Consider the following 20,380-nt stretch of genomic DNA (forward strand, 5'->3'; position numbering starts at 1 on the left):
ACTAAGGGGGGATATGATAGAGGTCTATAAAATCATGAGTGGTGTGGAGAAAGTGAATAAGGAAAAGTTATTTACTTGTTCCCATAATATAAGAACTAGGGGCCACCAAATGAAATTAATGGGCAGCAGGTTTAAAACAAATAAATGGAAGTTCTTCTTCACTCAGCGCACAGTCAACCTGTGGAACTCCTTGTCTGAGGAGGTTGTGAAGGCTAGGACTATAACAGGGTTTAAAAGAGAACTGGATAAATTCATGGAGGTTAAGTCCATTAATGGCTATTAGCCAGGATAGGTAAGGAATGGTGTCCCTGGCCTCTGTTTGTCAGAGGGTGGAGATGGATGGCAGGAGAGAGATCACTTGATCATTACCTGTTAGGTTTACTCCCTCTGGGGCACCTGGCATTGGCCACTGTCAGTAGACAGGATATTGGGCTGCATTGACCTTTGGTCTGACCCAGTGTGGCCGTTCTTATGTTCTTATGGTGACTCCACTGTGCAGGTGGCCCTGGTTTCTGACATCACCTGTCTCCTGCCCCTGCACTCCACTGCCTGGTCCTAGCTGTAGCATCCCAGGTTACCTCCATGCTGACCTGTTGCCGAGCACCTATGTTCTCAAAGTGGGGGGCATGGGTCCTCTGTTTAAAAAGTGGGGAGGCAATTGCCCTTTGCCTGCAACCCCCCCTCACCCCCCAGCCCTGGCTCTGTCACCTATGATGCTCTTGCAAGAGCAGATTTTCCTTTCTCCTTGTTCTCTTCTCTCAGTCTCTCCTTGGTCACTCCTCCTTTTGTATCTCAGCATCCATCCTTTCTAGAAGGAAAGCTCTTCAGGGCAGGGACCTTGGCTTCCTTTGTGTCCGAGGTGCTGCCAACTGTAAATAATGCGTTATAATAACCAGCAGAGATGGACCCTGCAGGATCCAAACACTCTAGATTTTGGGGGAGATTTGGATCAGAGTGAGCCAAATACTGGGCCAAACCAAATGGATCAGACTGAACAGGCCAGATCTCAGCAACCCTGAGCTTTCAAGTCCAAGCTTTGCATTTCAGGTACATAAACTAAGACCTGGCATCTGCAAACACAGTTCGGGGGGACACGACCACCCTCCCTATCTTTAAGGCTAGATGGGAGAGGAGGCTTGAAACCTCTGCCTCTTGTAACTTGGGGGCTCAGCATGGGAAAGGTTCAGAATCAATGAGGTAAGAAGACTGTAGCCTGCCCTTGATTTGAGTTTTGTATTCGTTACACTAGGAACCTCCTAAAAATTGCTGGAATTTCCATTCCTGAAACAAACGGTTGCTAAATTTAAATCCCCAATAAATGGAAACAAGTCTTCAGGCAGCACTTAATCAGTCTGTGCATTGCCCCAGGAGAACGGCTGTGGCTGGATTGGAAGAAGGCATGAATGGGTTTTATATCCAGTAATAACATTTATAGCTTGGCAGGCTCAGATAAGAGTAAGTACTTCTCATGCTGTAATGTGAGCTGAAAGCCTGTGTGGGATTGGAACATAATTTTTTGTTACCACCTCTGTACATCATTGCATATTCGGCCAGGTGCATGATGGGATTACATTAACTTTTCTTTGAAGTAGCAGTTGTTGGCAGGATTCATGAGGCCAGACTGGATGAACCAGTCATTTGATCCAGTGTGGCAAATCCTCTACAAGGTCTGTTTTGTTCCATTTGTGCACTGGGAGTTGCAAGGTTTGCTTTAGCTGTAGGATGCACAGAGCAGGAGAAAGACAGAAATCAGGGGCGTCAGCATAGCAATTCCATTATATCAGGTGTAAGAAAAATTGGTGCAAGTGGGGAGGTAGCACTCACCTGGCACTCAGTGAGCAAGTGTGACTTGCACTGAGCAAGTATTTAGCGGAGAATTAGCTGGTGCAGCTAAATTGGGGAATGTATTTATTAGTTGTATTAAAGGACCCACTCAGGATAGGCGCCCCATTATACTAGGCACTGTATAAACGTATGGTGATTGATGTCCCTGTCCAAAGAGTGTACAGTCTAAATAGACAAGGGCAGGAGAAAGGAAGCTTTATCATCCTCATTTTCATAGAATCATGGAATGGAGGTTATAAAGTTTTTTTTTCATAGATATTTAGGTCAGAAGGGACCATTATGATCATCTAGTCTGACCTCCTGCACAATGCAGGCCACAGAATTTCACCCACCACTCCTAATACAGAAAATTCTTTCCCGGGTAACTTGGATCTTACCCCATCTAAAAACCCATCACAGTCCATTGGGCCTATTTACCATGAATATTTAATTACCAAAACCATGTTATCCCATCATACCATCTCCTCCATAAACTTATCGAATTTAATCCATTTTACAGAGTGGAAACTGAGGCACACTGAGATTCATGTAATTTGCCCCCACTCACACAGGGAATCTGTGGTAGCACCAAGAACTAAACTCAGCTCTCCTAAATCCCAGGTCAGTCTCTTAATCACAAGACCAGCCTTTCTCTCACGCGTATTAGGATGTTGAGGGCATAAGTTAATGTTTAGGGCAGAGGGTGCTCATTTTTCCTGCTGCATAAAAGTGAACCTTGTATTGCACATCCATTGCTTGCTAAAGCAGTCTCCATTCTCTGCGCTTTCTCGTGACTTAAATTGGTGCATTGCATGCAGGGGCTTGTAGTTCCTACAGTACTTGTTGACCTCCTCCAGTAGTCTGATGGAGTGCCGCACCCTGGATTTATAGTCCTTGCTAGCCACACCTCTGCAGGGAATATGAGGGCAGGGCTCTGTGGACTGCACTGGGCCCAACAGAGTGCATTTTGGCCAGAGCTGCCTAGTTCATTTCACCTCTGGGAGCTGGCAGGTAAGGAGCTGCTACCTCTCCACGGTGCCTGAACCACAAGTAGGGGGGAACGAGAGAGAGGGGCTGGGAGGGAAAGAAGAAAGGTGTTCAGAAAGCTCCCATCGGTGGCCCCTTCCTCGAGCACCGGATGATCCGTAATGATCACTTTTCCCAAAGGAGTTTGTAGTGTCTCAGCATCACTCTGGCCTGGGCTGTCCCTGGCATTTCTGTGGCAAACAGCAATTAGCACACAGAGGTATCTCGGATCCAGCCTGTTTGGACTGAGCCCAGCAGGGGGCTATGTGAATTTGACTCTATTTGTGTCTGGCAAATAGAAAATCTTCTGGAAACAGCAAGGGGTCCTTTAAGAGCTGCTGTGTGGCGTGATTTGTCAGTAACAGATCATTTCCTTTGTACTTTGCCCGTGTGATCTGGGTATAGTTCTCACAGGACTGGACAGGTAACAAGACACTGGGTGGCTTTTTTCCAGAGTGGTTGTACAGAGGCATGCTCGGGGGGAAACGACTGACGATGGCAGAAGACCCCCTGTCCCACCCCGCCCTGGATAAGGCGGCTGGCGAAGAGTTCCTGCAGGAAGCTTTCCAGATCATCCTGGAGGAAGCTGTCAGGAAAGGGACAGATGTCAAAGAAAAGGTGGGGCTCCTGAGGGCAGTGGCGGCTGAGCAGTCCAGGAGGCTGGAGTGTAGCCCCACCCCTTCCATGGGGTAGCCTGTGGCTGGCCCCTCTTTGGTATGGGCAGGGGAGGGAGTTTTCCCTCTTACCCCAAAGGTGCTTTGCAAAGGGCTCCTGTCTGTTTCTAAGCCGAGTTGCTGCCAGTGGTGATCATTCGCCCTCTCCCTGTCTCCAGGTGCCCTTTGCCCGGAGCAGTGATGATCATTGGCTTTTCCAAGCCATTGGCCGGAACATGGCCCCACCAGAGCAGTGATCCAGCTGGCCTTAACCAGTGCTACAGGCCACGCCCTGCAGTCCAGGCACAGACCACCAAGTTGGCTTCTAACACCTGGGCACAGACTGAACAGCCACCCCCTGCTACCTGGGCACAGAGTGCCCCACCACCCTGGCACAGATTGCCTGGTCACCCCCTACAATATAGGCACAGACCACGTGGCTACTTCCTGCCACCAAGGCACAGACTGTCTGGCCACCCCCTGCCAGTCGAGAACAGACTGCCCAGCCGCCCCCTGCAGCCTGGGCACAGACCACCCATCCGTACAAATCAGCACCGATCGCACCCTCGGCTTTAATATTAAAGGGGAGCTCGTGGAGACTGCACGTCGCAGTCTGCAGTTCAGCCTGGCCACTCAGCTCAAGGAGCATGGTACATCTTTATGGACTGCACCCGTGCCTTAGAGAGGAGAGCCGCCACAGGCTGCACGCCAGCACCCATCCACACCATACTGTGCCCGCTCATGCCTTAGATCGCAAGCAGAGGAGTGACTTTGCTCGGCATGTGCTGTCTGTTCCTCTGACTGCTACTGGCACTGTGCTCCGCTGTCCCCTCTCCCTAGGGAGGATCTCCAAGTACTCTGGGCATGCCAGGGCACCGAGCTTGGAGGCCTCGCTCTGGGAGGCAGGCTGGCATTGTCCCACTTTGCAGAGGGGGAAAATGAGGCCCCGTGGTGTGAAAGAGCCTGGGGAAGGGCTCTATGTGTTGTGGCACAGGGGTCCTGTGGAGCCCCGGGAGGGAGCAGTTCTGGGATTGCGGCCGCAGGGAGTGCCTCTCTCTGAGGTGCTGCTCGGACCCCATTCCCCTCCTGTCCTTTCCTGTTTATGGGCTCAGTCCATGGGAAATATATGCACAGTCCTAGGCACTAAGCAAAGGCTGGACGGATACGCTGCGGTCGGGGGAGCGGGGGTGACCATTCCAGACTCCTCCATTGCCAGGGATGGTGGGGTGGAGAGTGCCTAGAAATGAGCTTCCCCCTGCTGCTGCTTAGACAGGACCCGACTTCTTTCCCCCAGCCTGGAGTAAGCCCCCTCACACATGTGCACAGGCTCCTGAGGTCATGAGCTGGGCATCTTCTACCAGCCTTGCCCCCAGCTGTAGGGGGGCTCCTTGCTGAGGTGGGCCCTGCTTGCCCTGTGCCCCCTGGAGAGGGAGCCTCCAGGAAAGGGCTGTTTTCCCAGCTCAGCAGGACCGGAGCAGACTGCTGATGAGTTGTCTCTGTCTCTTCAGGTCTGTGACTGGAGGGAGCCCCATGACCTGCAGAAAATCCTGGACCTGGAGATGAGGAGCAGTGGGGAGCCCCAGCAGAGGGTGCTGGAGCTCTGCCGGGATGTCATCCACTACAGCGTGAAAACATGTAGGTGATGAGACACTCTGACGGCTGGGCCTGGTGCTGCCCATGGAGGAGGTCCCTGGCCTCCTGCTGCCTGTGTGTCAGAGGGAGAACAAGGCTCGCCCTCCACTGAGCAGGGCCTGAATGCTAGGTCAGAACTACATCCATAAGGGATATCAGCGCAGCTGTGACATACCAACTAGGGTGTATACGTCACTGGAGCCCAGCCAAGTGAATGTGGCTATCGCCCTCTAGCAGCTGCAGCCCAAAGAGGGTAACAGCCTTAAAACTGTTACAGCTCACAAAGATTCTCCTTTAGCTCAAATGGTAGAGGCTGTATTTATGGACTCACAGGTCCTGGGGGCTGCCCAGTGTAGGGCTGAGCTGGAGACTGATGTCTGCTGATGTTACTTCGGATCTAGACCAGGTTTAATGAGAACAAAAGCTCTGTTTCCTGCTCTTTCCCTGTGTTAAAGGCTCTCTCTCTCTCTTCCCTCCCCCCTGCCCCAGGTCATCCTCGTTTCTTTAACCAGCTGTTTTCGGGGCTGGATCCCCATGCCTTGGTGGGACGGATGATCACAGAGACGCTCAACACCAGCCAGTACGTACTTGCCCTGTCTCTGAGCACCCTTTGCCTGAGCTGCCCAGGCAGGCAGCGCATCTGGCTGGGGGTGGGGCACAAGGACAGTTAAGGACACAGGAGAGGAAGAATGCAGGGGCTGTTTGCTGCCAAAAGACAGGGAGTGGTGGGTGAAATTCACAAGGTGGGGGGAAGTTCTGGGTTGTCATTTTGGCCCCGAGGGTCCCAGAGGCTGCAGTCTCTCTCCTTTAGATGTAGATGGGGTATGGATTTGGCTCTCCTGACTAACAGCACCACCAAAGCTGGTATAGTGCGGGCCCAGGGATTGTGCATCTCTGTCAGAGCACCTTCATCTTTACCTGCAGCCTCCCCCTATTCCTGCCCTGGGCTCCCCACACACTGCTCTGCTGATGCCCCTCAATCCCGACCCACCGCCCCCACTACTGTTCCACGCCCAGGTGCTCTTGAATCAGGGCTCCCATCACTGCCTAGCTGGTCTGCAATCTGCAATATGGCCCAGCACCCTGCAGTTTTCACTTCCCTCCAGGGCTATCCATCTCCTGTGCAGCTCCAGGGACGCCCCTCCCCCAGTGGCCGGGTGCCCCGCTGAGGTGTGTCTGTGTGGCCCAGGTACACCTACGAGATCGCCCCTGTGTTCGTGCTGATGGAGGAGACGGTGCTGAAGAAGCTGCGGGAGCTGATTGGCTGGGGGAGTGGAGACGGGATATTCTGCCCAGGTGCGTGAGGCTGGTATACTGCCAGAGGGAGGGTCAAGCCCAGGGCACCCAGGGCATCACTGCCCTTTCGTGAACCGGGTTTCCTGCAGGGCTTGGAGATCCCTGAAAGAAGTGTGTGAGCAGGGTTAGCAGCTGGCACCCCAGCTGACATAGGGGGCAGACTCCGCCCTCCCTGGCATACACACTGGGCCAGAGCCAGACTCGGCCCTCCCTGCAGTTTGCCTTTATGGTTCACTTAAACAGCAACAACAGAACATAACCTGTGGCCAAAGCTTTCTCCTGAGCTTGGCTCTTCCTAGGGTGCTTCTCTGTAGGACTTCCCCGATCTTTACCCTTAGTTCCCTCTGCCTCCATCCCGTTTTATGTCCCTCCATCCCGTTTTATGTCATGGCTTGGACCGGATAGGACCTCCCATACAGAAGGAGGCAGCAGACCTCTGTCTCTCTCTGCAGGGTTCTGGCGCCCGGCACTAAGGTGAGTCAGCAAAAAAGCCCTGCCTTCTTATGCAGAGTCCTAGAACCTGATGCTCTTACGGTGATATACCACCGAAACCTGGGCCTTCCTCCCAGCAGTTCTCGGTCAGTGTGAGCATCCTCCTGGCAGTGCCCTGCCAATCCAACCTCCTTCCACCAGTGTGAGCTTCCTCTCAGCAGTGCCTTGCTGATTCCAGCTTCCTCACCACAGCAGTGTGAGCATCCTCCTAGCAGTGCCCTGCAGAGTGAGTTTCTTCTCGGTGTGGTGATTGAATCCTGCTCACGGAAGCCTCCTTCCCCTCCAAAGCTGTCCTTGTTCCTGTCCTGCAGCACATGGGGAATGGGTGACAGGCTTGCACTGATCTCTGTGGGTTTGTTTCCCTGCAGGAGGCTCCCTCTCCAATATATATGCCATGAACGTGGCACGGTACCAGCGTTTCCCGGACAGCAAGCGGACGGGCATCTGGGCACTGCCGAGGCTGGCGATGTTTACTTCGCAAGAGGTGCAATCTGGAGTTTCCCCTTCACTAGCCATGACAGGCGCATGAGAAGACGGGGCTGAGCTTCGTCTCCCCTGAAGGATGGGGTGCTGTAGTGTCACCCCACTGGAGCCGCGAATCAGCAGGGCCCAGAGCATGACCCACTTCTTCCCTCAGCATCCGTGCCATTTGGCTTAACCCCTGCCATCTACAGTCCCCCTCCCCAGTTTGGCTGGCGTGCCATACACATAGCCCAGCACAGGGACCAGGGGCTTTTGGGGGTCCTTTTCAAACAGGAAGCATTGCGTTGTAGGATGGAGTTAGGCCAAGTGCGTGAACCAGAGGGTTAAGGGTTGCAATGCCTGAGGGTCGCTATCTGCACCGGGAAGGATGCCCAGACCTGGATTCAGCTGGATTTCAGAGTAGTGGTCTGTCCCGCACTTGTAGATGCCTGAGAGGTGTTGTGGGAGGGAGGAGAGGGACGCGACGGAGGGTGCAGTTCAAAGAACTGCAGCCCAGGGCTTCTTGCCGTAGCCTTTTTCTGCTAATTTGGACCAGGCCCCAAAATCCCGTAAATGTCTTAATCTGTCTATACCGTCCACACCCTTCGAATGGGCCTCTTACCAGAGTACCAGGGGCCCTTTTGGAGAACTAAGGCACATCAGTTCTCCCTCCACCCGGGGTCCCCCGTGGGAATAACGCAGCAGGGCTAAAGTATCACAGAATACACAATCCAGCATAGGTGCTGGAACTAGGAGTGCGGGGGGTGCTGCAGCACCCCCTCACTTGAAGTGGTTTCCATTATATCCAGGGTTTACAGTTTGGTTCAATGGCTCACAGCCCCCCTGCAATACAGGAGAAAATGGTGCATTCAGTTAAAGCAGCCCTGACTCCTAGGGATTCTGCAGCTCTCACCTCTAAATGACACTTCCTGCCCTGTGATTAGTTTGGGATTGGACCCTGGCAGGAGTCAGTGCTGATTCCCTCCCTTCTGCCTTCCCCCATAGTGCCACTACTCCGTCAAGAAGGGGGCAGCTTTCCTGGGCATTGGCACAGACAACATCTACCTGGTCGGAGTGGATGAGAGGTGAGAGCTCACGCTGGGAAAACTTGTGGCCTTTATCCAGACCTGGCACTGGTTCCATTCGGCTGAGCATGCCTCCTTCCCTTCCTACAGCACCTCCTGCTGGGAGAGGCTGGTATGACAGTCGCTGGAAGCACCCCAGGACTTCTTTCTGGGAGCTGGAATCGCCCCAGCAATCAGCGCCCCCTCCTGGGAGAGGCTGGGACTGGAGTAGCTGGGTGCGCCCCAACACCTAGGACACATGCCCCATTTCCTTCAGGCTCTGTATCTGGAGGAGGCTGCGACTGCAGTGGCTGGGAGCTCCCGAAAGCCATCACTCCTCCACGGGTCCTATCAGTGACTCTTGCTGGCCTGAGCAGGGAGCTGGGTAGCTAACAGCTCCCACAGGCGCTTCCCTTGAACCACCTGCATGGACTTGGGTAGAAGAATCCATCTCTGCTCTCTGCATGGAGGCGGACCCCAGGGATAATTTGTGCTCTCATCCTCAGGGGGAAAATGATACCTGCAGACTTGGAGAAACAGATCAACAAGGCAAAATCTGAGGTGAGTATGGGGTGGGGCGAGGGGGCCTGGTCTGCGGAGCAGGGAGCAGACTGCTAGGTACACCCCCGTAACTGTAACACCGCCCACTGTCCCTCTTCCCTTCCAGGGCGCGTGTCCTTTCTTCGTCAACGCTACCTGCGGCACCACTGTGTTGGGAGCCTTCGACCCACTGGTGGACGTGGCAGACGTGTGTGAGCGCCATGGGGCCTGGTTTCACGTGGACGTGAGTCCCCCAAGGAGGGCGGGGCAGGGAGATGTGCCCTAGGGAGCTAGAGATTTAGGAAGGACTCCGTCCTTGAGCGCATGTGACTTTGGCACAGACAGCTGACCGGGAAGGGAGGTGGGGCTAGGGGAGCGGATGAGGAGGTCACTGGGAACCTTCGGTTACCACAGCTTGGCTGAACTGATCCAGCATTGCTGGTAATTGACAAGCCCTATCCCTAACCCCCACACGGCTTGTCTCCACAGCCGAGTTCGCTCCTGTTGTAGTGTGAAGGATCCTGTGATCTCTCTCCCATCCACCCATGCAAACCATCACTCATGTTCTGCGATGCTGGTAACACCACTGGGGCACCGGCTGAAGCCGAAGTGAGTGCAACTGGTCTGCTGCCATCACTCCACAGCGAGGATGCAATGCTTGGGGGCCGCTAGTCCTCCAGTGCCTTCCCATCTTCCCCCTGGGCCACTTGGACAGTAGTTTTGTGTGTGTGCCATCTCTTGTGCATCCAGACTGAAAGTCACCTGCCAGTTCATATAGGCCAGTTTGGTGTTGGAACCAACAGCTGCATTCCTCCTGCATTCCTCCTCTAGTGTCCTCTCTCCATGTGCACTGGGCCTCTTGCAAAATCCAGGCAGGAGACTTTAGGGTCAAGCTCTCCCCTTAGAGCAGCCAAAGGCAGGGGATCGTAGATGTCACAGTGAGAGAAGAGGCCCTAGGCTGGGCTAGAAGGGACCATCTTGAAACAGGGCTCCCCTTGGCTGAAGGTGCAGCATGCCTCAGTCTCAGCGGATTTAGCCACATGTAGCTCCCCACTGGCTGTTGATTGAACTCAAAGCACTACTGTCTCTCCCTGTTCTTCCTTGGCAGGCTGCATGGGGTGGGAGCGCCCTGCTCTCCAGAAGACACAGACATCTGCTGCGTGGGATAGACAGGTGCGTACTGTCCCCAAACCGGGGGACAGGGTTAACTGTCATGCTCGCAGCTTCATGGGAGTAGTGGAGGTCAGAGCCTGCTCGATCAGGTGAGGGGCCGGTTATGCAGAACTTTACATCGGGGTGAGGAACTTCAAGGACACACTGAGAACAGGAATTGAGGCAGAGCTGGAGATGATCCCTCCCTGTGCGATCCAGCATGGGCAGCCTGTGCCTGTAAGACCCTGAAATTAGCACATGGTGGCATCAATATCAGTTTGTGCAGCTCTGCTCCTGCTGGTGAATATCCCATTCCATACACCTCCTGTAGCTGGCTGTCCGCTGCCCAGAGCACCCACAGCCATCCCAGTGCTCCCCTGCTCTCCAGCCCTTTCCCTGGCCCAGCTGATGTTAATGTCTCACTGAGTCTCCCTTTCCCTTGCAGGGCGGATTCGGTGGCTTGGAACCCCCACAAGATGCTGATGACGGGTTTGCAGTGCTCTGCCTTCCTGCTTCGAGATAGCTCCGTAGGTTTTCGCCGCCATTCCCTCCCCTAAAAAGAAAAGGAGGACTTGTGGCACCTTAGAGACTAACCAATTTATTTGAGCATAAGCTTTCGTGAGCTACAGCTCACTTCATCGGATGCATACTGTGGAAAATACAGAAGATGTTCTTATACATACAAACCATGAAAATAAACACCCATTTTTTCATGGTTTGTATGTATAAGAACATCTTCTGTATTTTCCACAGTATGCATCCGATGAAGTGAGCTGTAGCTCACAAAAGCTGATGCTCAAATAAATTGGTTAATCTCTAAGGTGCCACAAGTACTCCTTTTCTTTTTGCGAATACAGACTAACACGGCTGTTACTCTGATTCCCTCCCCTGCAGAGGCAGGCAATTATAACCCCGCTGTGATGGATGCAGCTTATGTTCTGCTCTCTACAGTGTCTCCTGCTGGAAGAGGCTGGAAATGAAGTGACAGGGAGCTCCCCCGCAGCCAATAGTCCTGCCCCATTCCCTACAGTGCCCCCTGCTGGGAGAGGCTGGGACTGGAGTAGCTGGGCACTCCCCTTCAGCCAGTGCTCCTACCCCACTCCCTGCAGCACCCCCTGCTGGGTGTTGTTGGAAGTGGAGTTTATGTGACCATGTAGAGCCAATCCAGCTCCCTCAGTGCTCTCTTGCTGGCCTGGATGGCCCATGCTTTGTCCCTGCCTTCCCATGGGGCCCTGGTCGGGACATGCTGATGTGTTTGCCGGACCCTCCCATTTCAGGGCCTGCTGCAGAGGTGCCACTGCGCCAACGCCACCTACCTCTTCCAGACCGACAAGTTCTATGACATGGCCTACGACACGGGAGACAAGACCATCCAGTGTGGCCGCAAGGTGGACTGCCTCAAGCTGTGGCTGATGTGGAAGGCCAATGGGACCGAGGGGCTGGAGAAGCGAGTGGACAGGGCCTTCGAGTTCACTAGGTATGGGGTGGGGGATACAGGTGTACCCCTGACCCCAAGAGGTGCTCTAGTGATGCCCCATGATCCTTACAGATGGATGGTGTCTCTAGCTCACGATTGCTTTATGCCCACCACAAAGATCAATGATGTGTTCTTCATCCTCTCTAGGTACCTGGCTGATGAAATAAAGAAAAGGGAAGGTTTCCAGCTGGTGATAGAGGTATGGGCCATCTGGAGCCATTGCTACACCACGGCTCATCCGGAGCTTGTCGTTTTCCAAGGGAGCGGGGAGAGTGTATCATGGATTCCCAAAGCCCTTATTGATGGGTGGGCGGGCAGCAGCTATTTAACCTTGTTATGTGAGTTTACCAGCAATGAAATCCAATCTCCCTGGGTGTTCCTAGAGCCATAAGCAAGGGGGGAGCAGGCTTGGATCCTGTCCAGGCTCCAGAGGCTGCACCTCCATTAGCTGAGGTTTCAGGGTGCTCGGGTTGTTTACTTACAGAGATCCCTGCTGGTGACCCCTTCTCTTTTACCTCCCCCAGCCTGAGTTCGTCAATCTGTGTTTCTGGTTTGTGCCGCCCAGCCTCCAGGGCAAGCAGGGCTGTGCTGATTACTGGGAGAGACTGGGAAAGGTGAGTACAGGGAATGCTGGGAGTGGGCTGGGGATGTGGGGGCCCTGTTTTCTGATGGATAGATAGTCTCTGTGGATGGTAGTAAACTCCAGTGCAGTCCCCCCCAGACTTGTGGAGAGAGACAGAGAGAGAATGTGTGTGTCTGTCTGTCCTGTCCCCCTGCCAACTCCCAGGCTGCGGCACCCCAGCTTTCTCTTTGCTAGCTGCTTCTCTAGCTTACTGTGTACTTAGACGTCACTGTTTCTTTGTATCCAAGGTCCTAGGTCTGTGTCCCACTGGCCTTAGCTGATGTCTCTTGTCACACTTAGACACCAGAGTTCCAGGCATTATCCATGACAGGGATTTTCAAAGCTGCCTGGCAGAGTTGGACATCCAGCACCCAGGGAATCTCTTAGGGAGTCCCGCACCCAAATCCCATTGACACCTTTCAAAATCCAAGCTGCTATATGGTGACCCCTTGTGGGGACACTTTCTGGCATCAGCCCACAGCACAACAGGTGTGCTCAGCCTCAGTTTCCCTTTTATTTGAAAGGAATGTAGCCCATCTGCCTCTGGGCAGAATGTCTTCCTATACACCCGTGCTGTGACTCCTCCACCACCTTGCAAGTGAAACCTTTCTCCAGTGCCCACAGTGAACACACCCAATCATTTCCCCCTCCCCCCGTCTAGGGCCTCACCCACCGCAGAATCAGTAGCAGCACGGTACTCCCACTTCCTTTGGCGCCTGCTCCAGGTCTCCCTGCCTGGGTATGACTACCCTTCCCTCAAGGCTTTGCCAAAGAGCTCCCCAGCTTTTCCCTAGGAGTCCCACCCCTGCTCAGGGGGATCCACCCTCTTGCTTCTGGGCTCAGCTCCCCCTGGCTGAGCTAGATCTTCCCCTTTTGCCTTGGGGCCACTTCCCAGGCCTTCTACCCATCAGGGTCCCTCTACCAACAGTCCTGTTCCTGCTCCCACCCCAACTTAGCTCTCTCCACTGAGTCTCCTGAAGCTTTTTCCCCAAGCAACTCCATCACTGCTCCTCTGGGGCTCCTGCACAGCTCCAGTGCCTGATTCCTCTGCTGGCTCAGGGGGCCCTCTCTTAAGCCTAACTGGAAGGTGGCTGACACATCACAGGTGCACTGGACCCTAATCCTTCTTAAAGGGGACAGTCACCACACAAGGCCCCAAACCCTGAGCTAGCTAGATGGGCTGGGTTGGCCATTGGAAGGGTCTACTCTATAGCCCAGGAGAAGGGTTACAGGTTTGTATCACAGCTGGCTAATTAGGTGGCTATGTGCTCCACTGACTGATGCTGATGTTATGTGCGGCTCCGCCTAGGTGGCTCCAGCTATCAAGGAGCGGATGATGAAGAAAGGGTCCATGATGGTGGGCTACCAACCCCTTGGCAGCAAGGTCAACTTCTTCCGCCAGGTTGTCACAAATCCCATGGTCACCAAGCAGGATTTGGATTTCTTCCTGGATGAGATTGAGAGACTGGGCACAGATTTGTAGGGAGCCCAATAGACACAGCTGATTGCATAGGAGGAATGGCGGTTGTGGGGCAGTCCACATGGGCTGTGGAGATGCACCAAGCTGTGTGGAACTGGCACAAAGCTCCACCTGGGTTGCCTCCAAACAGGCTTTTCAAGTCAAACACAGTGCTCCTTTGTCGTTCCTCCCCTGCCCTTAGCAGTGCTCTGGCCTAAGTATTCCTGATTCATTTACTTAAGCACATGTCAGTTCTTAATAAATGCTTGGTAAATGCTTCCCTCCCCCCCCGCATTTCATAAGCAGCACAGCAGGAAACATGGCTTTTGGTTTTAGATCCAAACCACTGCCACCTTTGTTAAATTGCCATACCAGTCCCGGTGCAAATTCTGCTTGCCCCCTCCCCCCGTATCATATTCTACTTGCCTGCTAGCTAAAATGACTCACCTTGAATGGGTGGAAGTTTGCAAAACTGTCTTAAAGAGACCACCGGGCTCTTGGTGGGCTTGGAAGTTCACTGCTGCAAGAAGTCTTGCAACATTGCCTACTGCTCCAGAGAATCAGTAACACAATTCTGATGGAGGAAGCAGCATGGTCCAGTGGTTAGTGCACTGCCCTGGGACTCTTTATCTATTCCCAGCTCGCTTTCTGCACCTGTAAATGAGTCACTTCCCCTCCCCGAGCTTCAGTTTCCTTGTCTGTGAAATGAGGACAGTGAGACTGACCTGCTTTGAGATCCATGTACGCATTCTCAGCATTGTCTGAGAGTTCATAAGAACGGCCATACTGGGTCAGACCAATGGTCCACCTAGCCCAGTATCTGGTCTCCTAACAGCAGCCGGTGCCAGACACTTCAGAGGAAATGAACAGAACAGGGCAATTATTGAGTGATCCAGTCCCAGCTTGTGGCCATCAGAGGTTCAGGGACACCCAAAGCATGGGTTGCGTCCCGGACCATCTTGGCCGATAAGTTCATTGAGGATAGGTCCATTAATGGCTCTCGCATTCTTTTATACTTTTGGCCTTCACAACATCCCCATCTTTTTGCCCCAGCTCCCAGCCTGCTTGCTATCCGCCCTCCTGTCTGCAGCCAGCTCACGGCCGTTCAGTCTTCTGCTTCTAGCCTTTTTGCCCCCATGCACCAGGCCAAGATCTCGGGGGGGTGGAGGGGAGGGAGGAACGGGAGGGTACAGACCTCCTGCTGGCTGGATGTGGCACTGGCTGGTGTCCACACTCAACTTGGAGCCAGCAGGTTCATGCTGGCATTTTAACACGCTGAAGTGGGGGAACAGCGGCTTTGACTTGGCTCAAGGCCTCATCACCACTGGGCATTCAGAACATGCGGAGAGCCGGCGTTTGCTAGCGCTCCCCCCTTGGAGCCCAGCTCAGACAAGGCCACGGGGGCTGCTTGCTTGGACAGGAGCCAGGAGCTGCTCATGTTCCTGCTTTGGTATTGGGCACAGAGGCAGCGAACGGACCCGCATCACTCCCAACGCAGGGCCCAACCCGGCCCGTGCTGGCCTAGTGAAGTGGCTTTGCTGCAGCAATGCTTGTGCAAACTGGCTGCAAATCAGGAGGACCTCCCTTGCCCCTCCCCGCCCAAGGAATACCACCAGTACACAGTGCGTTCCCCATGGGCACAGACCTGGCTCTGCACCCCAACCCCACAACATGCCCTGTTGTGGCAGGCAGGGGGACGTCCCAATAGTGGGAGAGGGTGTGGCCACAGTAGCCCAGCCCCCTGGCTATTCCCCGGCTGCCATAAGGCCAATAGGGACCATATACAACATAAACCTAACAGCAGAGCCCTGTACTGGACTATTTTTTAAATCCCGCCCCGCAATACCCACTCCCCCCAGCTCCCACCCACAAAAACTTTAGGTCCCGCAAATCCCACAAGAGAGAGACAGACTCCCCCAGCCTACTAACAAAACACAACCGTTGGTTAATATATTATATATAAAAATGGAATTCAGACAATTTTACCACTAAAAGAATAAAACAAAATTTGCTTAAACCATATAAAAATAATACTTTAACTCCTAGAATAGACATCAAATCTCTTTCTATCCCTCGCTTAAATTGAGGTATCAAAACCTTTATTTTAAAAAAAAAAAGCTTGCTTTACCTTGCTGAAATTCTATTTATGACACACTGCTGTCGTGTAGATCGCGTATCACGTCAAAACAAATTACGCCAACACTTTCTCTTAAAAGATGCAGATTTTTTTTTAATGATAAAAAGTTGTTTAAAGAAACTGGAATGTTTTACACCGTGCTAGCACCGGTTTGGGAAATTTGAAACAAACCATTCAAGTTACGTATAGATCAGGATTACTCTTGCTTTCTGAAAAACATTTAGCGGCAACACTGCTCACCACTCTAGGTTTTTGATAGAAATTTTTAAAGAAGGCTCAAGCTAAGTGATCGATAAGGTGGTCAATTTGAACAGCAGGTGCAGCTAAACTTGCATTTTGTTTTCCTGCAAATTACCGCAGTCTGCTTTTTTGCCCACCCAATCCCATCTGAAACAAAGTACATTTTACCTGCTCCCGCTGTGATGACAGTGGGTCCTGCGGTATCCCAGTCCCACTGCAGAGCTCTAGCTATTATTAGTCTGTCCTGGCCAGCAGCGTAGCCAAGTGGCCCCAGAGCAAGACAGCTTCCTGCCCCTCTTGCAGGGCTCTGCATTGGGGCTGGGATGAAATCCAACTACGTGGGGTTGAGCTGTGATTATAATCAGTGAGAAGCAGGGCCTGAGCTGCGCTGGCTTTGAGAAAGTTTATTTCTTTGCAAGTATAAAAAGGCTTCAATTGTGCTTCTTGGTAAAAACGGTCTTTAAAAAAGAGCTGCCTAGATGAGACCCCAAGGAGAGATCGGGGGAGTGGATCCCCCAGGTTCTTCTTCGAGTGATGTGCCTGTGAGCGGGCAAAGGGTCTCCCACTTTATAGCTGTCCCAGATCACAGGTGTCTCCTCCCTCTCCATCTGCCCCCACTCTTGAATCCATTCCCCGGGGCTATCCTGGGCCCCCTACTTGGACTGACCCACCCCAGCTAGCAATTGGTGGCAGGCTGGATGGGGGAAGCAGCCAGACACATATCTGGGGCCTGACTCAGTGGCACTTGAGGCTGCTGGCAGTGAAAGTGGCTTTAAAGGAGGTACATCTGGCACCCTGAGCAACCACCCACCTCAAGGGCCTCTCTGGCTGAGGTAAAGTAATGGGAGCTGCTAGACACTGAGCTCTTTGGAGAATCTGGCCATGTTTTCCCCACTGCACATGTAGGTAAACTGAGGCATGGGGCAGGACAGAGGCCAGCATTTTTCAAAGTGGCCACTGATTCCTCGGTGCCACCCATGGCCTGGTTTCCGAGCACCCTCCACTCCAGCTAAGATCAATGGGAGTGGTGGGTGCTCGGCCTCTCTGCAAGCCAGGCCCTGGGGGGTCTTAAATCAGACACCCCAAAACTAAAGCGCCACTGTCAAGGCCACTCCATCCCCTGGACCAGGGGTTCTCAACCTTTTTCTTTCTGAGTGCCCCCTCACCCCCCCAATGTTATAAAAACTCCATGGCCCACCAGGGCCACAACTGTTTATCTGCATATAAAAGCCAAGGCTGGCATTAGAAGGTAGCAAGCAGGGCAACTTGCCAGGGTCCCACACCAACCTACATTGCTCAGACTTCGGCTTCAGCCCCGGATGCGGGGCTCAGGGCCCCAGGCTTCAGCCCTGCACAGCAGGGCTTCGGCTTCCTGCCCTGGGCCCCAGAGTGGCTAACACTGGCCCTGCTCGCGGACCCTTGGTTGAGAGCCGCTGCCCTGGACTAAGCCCCCCAGATCTCCTTAGGCCCTGCCTGTGTCCCGGAGGCAGTCGAGGTCCTCGGGCTGGAGGGGCACCCCGTCCTGGGACAGGATGGAGAGAAGGCAGATGACAGTGGCCTCCTGCCTCGCTCGTTTCCTCCACTCCAAGAACATGCTGAAAGCTCGCAGTTTGGTGTTGCCGGGATTGTTCTCCTCGATCTGCTCCAGACAGTGATTCTCCAGGCCCAGAAACTCGATGCCGATCTGCTTCCAGGACTTGCCCATTTTCCCTGCCAGCTGCATCAGCTGCTGCTCTGAAACCAGACTCTGCCTCTCTGGGAAAGAGGGGAGAAGAGTCAGCCAGGAGAGGCTGGGGCTGGCATAGCTGGGAGCACCCCCAAAACCAGTGCTCCTGTTCTGCTCTCTACAGCGCCCCCAGTGGGTGAGGCTGGGACTGGAGTAGCCAGGAGCTTCCTCAACAGCCAGTGCTCCTGCCCCACTCCCTACAGCACCCCCGGCTGGGAGATGCCAGAGCTGGAGCAGCCGGATGTGTCACCCACAGCCAGTACTCAAATTACAGGGGTCTTCAGAGGGGATTGGACCCCCTTACTAATTTTAGGGGCTGCCTCACTGCTGTCTTACGGACCCCTTAGTTCTCACTACTATTTAAATTAAAGCAAGCCACTTGGTATTCAGGGCCACTCCTATTTTCCACATCATTGGAGCTCGGGCTGCTGCCTTTCCCCTACAGTGCCCCCTGCTGGGAGAGGCTGGGAACAAAGAAGCTGGGAGCTCTCCATGCCTGTCACTGAACCACCCTGCTCTGTGGCTGTGCTCCTTACCGTAGGCCTGCAGCTCACTTGCCCTGGTGCCGCTATTCACAGCCTCACTGCGATTTGCATCATCGCCACTGTTCCCAGCATCTCCTCCTGTCTGGAGCTGGTGGCCCTGGACCAGGTCCAGCCTTGGGATATTGCACAGCACCTGGTTGGTGATGTCTAGCGCTTCCTGGGGGTATGTCTGCATCAGCAGCTCAGCCACCTGGATGCGGGAGGCGCCGTCCAGCTTCCCGCGGCGTATGTGGGGAGCCATGCCCCCATGGAGCAGGTAAAACTTGAACTTCTTGAACTCCTCCTCTCCCAGATCCTCCAGGATGTGCAGCACCTGCTCACCCATCTCCATCCTGGCACCTCACCCTGGAGCCCCCCCGAAAGGCAGACCTGCAGGGCCTCAAAACAAAGCAGCCAGGTGATTTGGGGTGACTGGGTGGAAAAGCCTCTGTTCAGCCTCTTCAGGGGACCTGCTCTCTGAATGCCCCCTCCTCACTCCGTCCCTTAGACTCTGGGGTCCCCCTTTCAAAATTCCTCTGAACTCCAGGATTCGCTGTCAGTTGAACCACAGAACCCAAGTGTTTCTGAGGGGAGGCCCCAGTGCCCAGGCAGCTAGGCTGAGCAGGGAAGGGTCACCTCACAGCACAGAGGGTTTCCCCAGCCTACCCCAAAAGGTCCCTGCTGTCTCAGCAGCACGCCCACCCTGCAGCCCCTGGCCGCTCCCAAAGCGAGTGAGTTCTGCAGGTTTCGGTGAGAGATGCCTTTTTCTGCAAAACAGCACCAGGGTCTTGCAGACAGACAGCATGGCTAGGACTCAGGACACCTGGGTTCTATTCCCAGCTCTGCTGGTGACCTTGAGCAAGTCACATGGCCTGCTCTATGCCTCAGTTTCCCTTCCCCACCTTTTGTCTGTTTAGACTGCAAGCTCTTCGGGGCACGGCCTGTCTGTGCAGCGCCTGGCACGATGGGGCCCTGGAAGATTATTCAGTGTGGAAATCCGGAGCCACCTGGTTTTCCCTGGGTGGCATCTGCTCTCAGTGGTAACACGATTTTGGGGGGGAAGGAGGGGGTTGGGGAAATGGGTATTTCAGGGGTGGAAGGAGCTAGCGTGACAGGGCTAAAGGCCGCTCCCAATGGGGCAAGACGGGTAGCGGAGCCCTGGCTGTCCACACACACGCACACTCAGACACCACAACCAATGTGCTGCACCCCAGAGCCAGGAGCCCCAGCCCTGCCACCTCGCTCCCAGTCCGCCCAGGCCTCCCCAGCTGGGAAGCCAGCCAGGGGCCCAGGTCGCCCCACGGGCGGGTGGCACTTTGCGTGGGGGACGCTCCCAGGCTGCCCTGAGCCCCCCGATACAGGGCACCCGGGGGCCGGAGCCGGGGGCCGCCCCTCCCCCCATCCTACCCAGGGTTTACAGTTTGGCCCCATGGCCCTCAGCCCCCCCGGTTACCAACTGTCCCAGCGCCCCCCGATGGCGCCTCCCCCGCCCCGAGATGCGGGCGCTCTTCCAGCTACTCCCGCCCCTCCCGGCTGGGCAGGCCCCGGGGGCCGTTAGCTTCCGGGGGGGGGGAGGGGAAGGAATCGCAGCCCCCAGTTCCGACCCACCTCGGAGCCCCTCTAGGGCGGAGCCCGGCTCCGCTCCGCGCCTTCCGCAGCGCGAGGCGGCATGACGTCCTCCCCATCGCGGCGCAGGCGCAGTACGCGCGCGTTCGGCGTCCTCCTCACTGCGCGCGCGGGGGGTCCGAACCCTTTCCGGGAGCGCAGCGCGCGGCGGCAGCAGGAAATAAATATATAAATAAATAAATAAAAGGAGGAAGCGGACGCAGCCCCTCCCCCCCGCCCGGCTCCTAGCGCGCGCGCGCGCGCGGAACCCCGGGTCCGCCCCGCCCCCTCCGGGGACGCCCGGATCGCAGCGCTGGGGGGGGCGCTGAGTGCGGGCGAGGGGCCGGGGCTGAGGAGCGGGTGGGGCGGAGGTGTGCCCTGGTCCCTCGGGCTCCCAGCCAACCGGCCCTTGGGCCCCCTGCCCCGGCGGGGGTCTCTGAACTTCCTCG

At 54.8% G+C, this 20,380-nt stretch overlaps 2 protein-coding genes across 6 annotated transcripts; one reads left to right on the forward strand and one right to left on the reverse strand.

Annotated features, from left to right (window-relative positions):
• The first annotated feature begins 1,652 nt into the window (after window positions 1-1,652).
• On the forward strand, window positions 1,653-18,182 carry CSAD (cysteine sulfinic acid decarboxylase). 3 transcript variants are annotated; one of them, XM_073318367.2, is made up of 15 exons: window positions 1,653-1,667; window positions 3,305-3,468; window positions 5,012-5,138; window positions 5,625-5,715; window positions 6,325-6,431; window positions 7,292-7,407; window positions 8,391-8,470; window positions 8,956-9,010; window positions 9,117-9,233; window positions 10,098-10,162; window positions 10,587-10,668; window positions 11,419-11,618; window positions 11,766-11,817; window positions 12,143-12,232; window positions 13,550-18,182. In XM_073318367.2, exons 2-15 carry the CDS (start codon window positions 3,322-3,324, stop codon window positions 13,721-13,723), a joined length of 1,503 nt encoding a protein of 500 aa, XP_073174468.1. In that variant the 5' UTR covers window positions 1,653-1,667; window positions 3,305-3,321; the 3' UTR covers window positions 13,724-18,182. The 3 variants fall into 3 exon arrangements, with proteins under 3 accessions (XP_073174468.1, XP_073174467.1, XP_073174469.1); XM_073318366.2 differs by lacking the exon at window positions 1,653-1,667 and adding an exon at window positions 2,753-2,835; XM_073318368.2 differs by lacking the exons at window positions 1,653-1,667; window positions 3,305-3,468 and adding an exon at window positions 4,088-4,153.
• On the reverse strand, window positions 16,099-20,090 carry LOC140900702 (uncharacterized). Of its 3 annotated transcripts, none has more exons than XM_073318370.2 (3): window positions 19,935-20,090; window positions 18,339-18,725; window positions 16,099-17,831 (listed from the first exon to the last, which is right to left on the reverse strand). In XM_073318370.2, exons 2-3 carry the CDS (start codon window positions 18,676-18,678, stop codon window positions 17,539-17,541), a joined length of 633 nt encoding a protein of 210 aa, XP_073174471.2. In that variant the 5' UTR covers window positions 18,679-18,725; window positions 19,935-20,090; the 3' UTR covers window positions 16,099-17,538. The 3 variants fall into 3 exon arrangements, with proteins under 3 accessions (XP_073174471.2, XP_073174472.2, XP_073174473.2); XM_073318371.2 differs by having other exon boundaries at window positions 18,339-18,716; window positions 19,935-20,089; XM_073318372.2 differs by lacking the exon at window positions 19,935-20,090 and adding an exon at window positions 19,229-19,784.
• Between the last annotated feature and the right edge of the window lie 290 nt (window positions 20,091-20,380).

The sequence above is a fragment of the Lepidochelys kempii genome, chromosome 20 (assembly GCF_965140285.1).
Source record: "Lepidochelys kempii isolate rLepKem1 chromosome 20, rLepKem1.hap1, whole genome shotgun sequence".
Taxonomy (NCBI): Eukaryota; Metazoa; Chordata; order Testudines; family Cheloniidae; genus Lepidochelys; species Lepidochelys kempii.

What these genes read in the sequence shown, in the direction of transcription:
- CSAD (XM_073318367.2), top strand. Translation starts at nt 3,322, where the DNA reads ATGCTCGGGGGGAAACGACTGACGATGGCAGAAGACCCCCTGTCCCAC. An exon ending in AGGGCCTTCGAGTTCACTAG is followed by an intron (nt 11,619 to 11,765) that starts GTATGGGGTGGG and finishes CATCCTCTCTAG; the next exon opens with GTACCTGGCTGATGAAATAA. An exon ending in ACTGGGAGAGACTGGGAAAG is followed by an intron (nt 12,233 to 13,549) that starts GTGAGTACAGGG and finishes GGCTCCGCCTAG; the next exon opens with GTGGCTCCAGCTATCAAGGA.
- LOC140900702 (XM_073318370.2), bottom strand. Translation starts at nt 18,678, where the DNA reads ATGGAGATGGGTGAGCAGGTGCTGCACATCCTGGAGGATCTGGGAGAG. An exon ending in AAGTGAGCTGCAGGCCTACG is followed by an intron (nt 17,832 to 18,338) that starts GTAAGGAGCACA and finishes CCTCTTTCCCAG; the next exon opens with AGAGGCAGAGTCTGGTTTCA.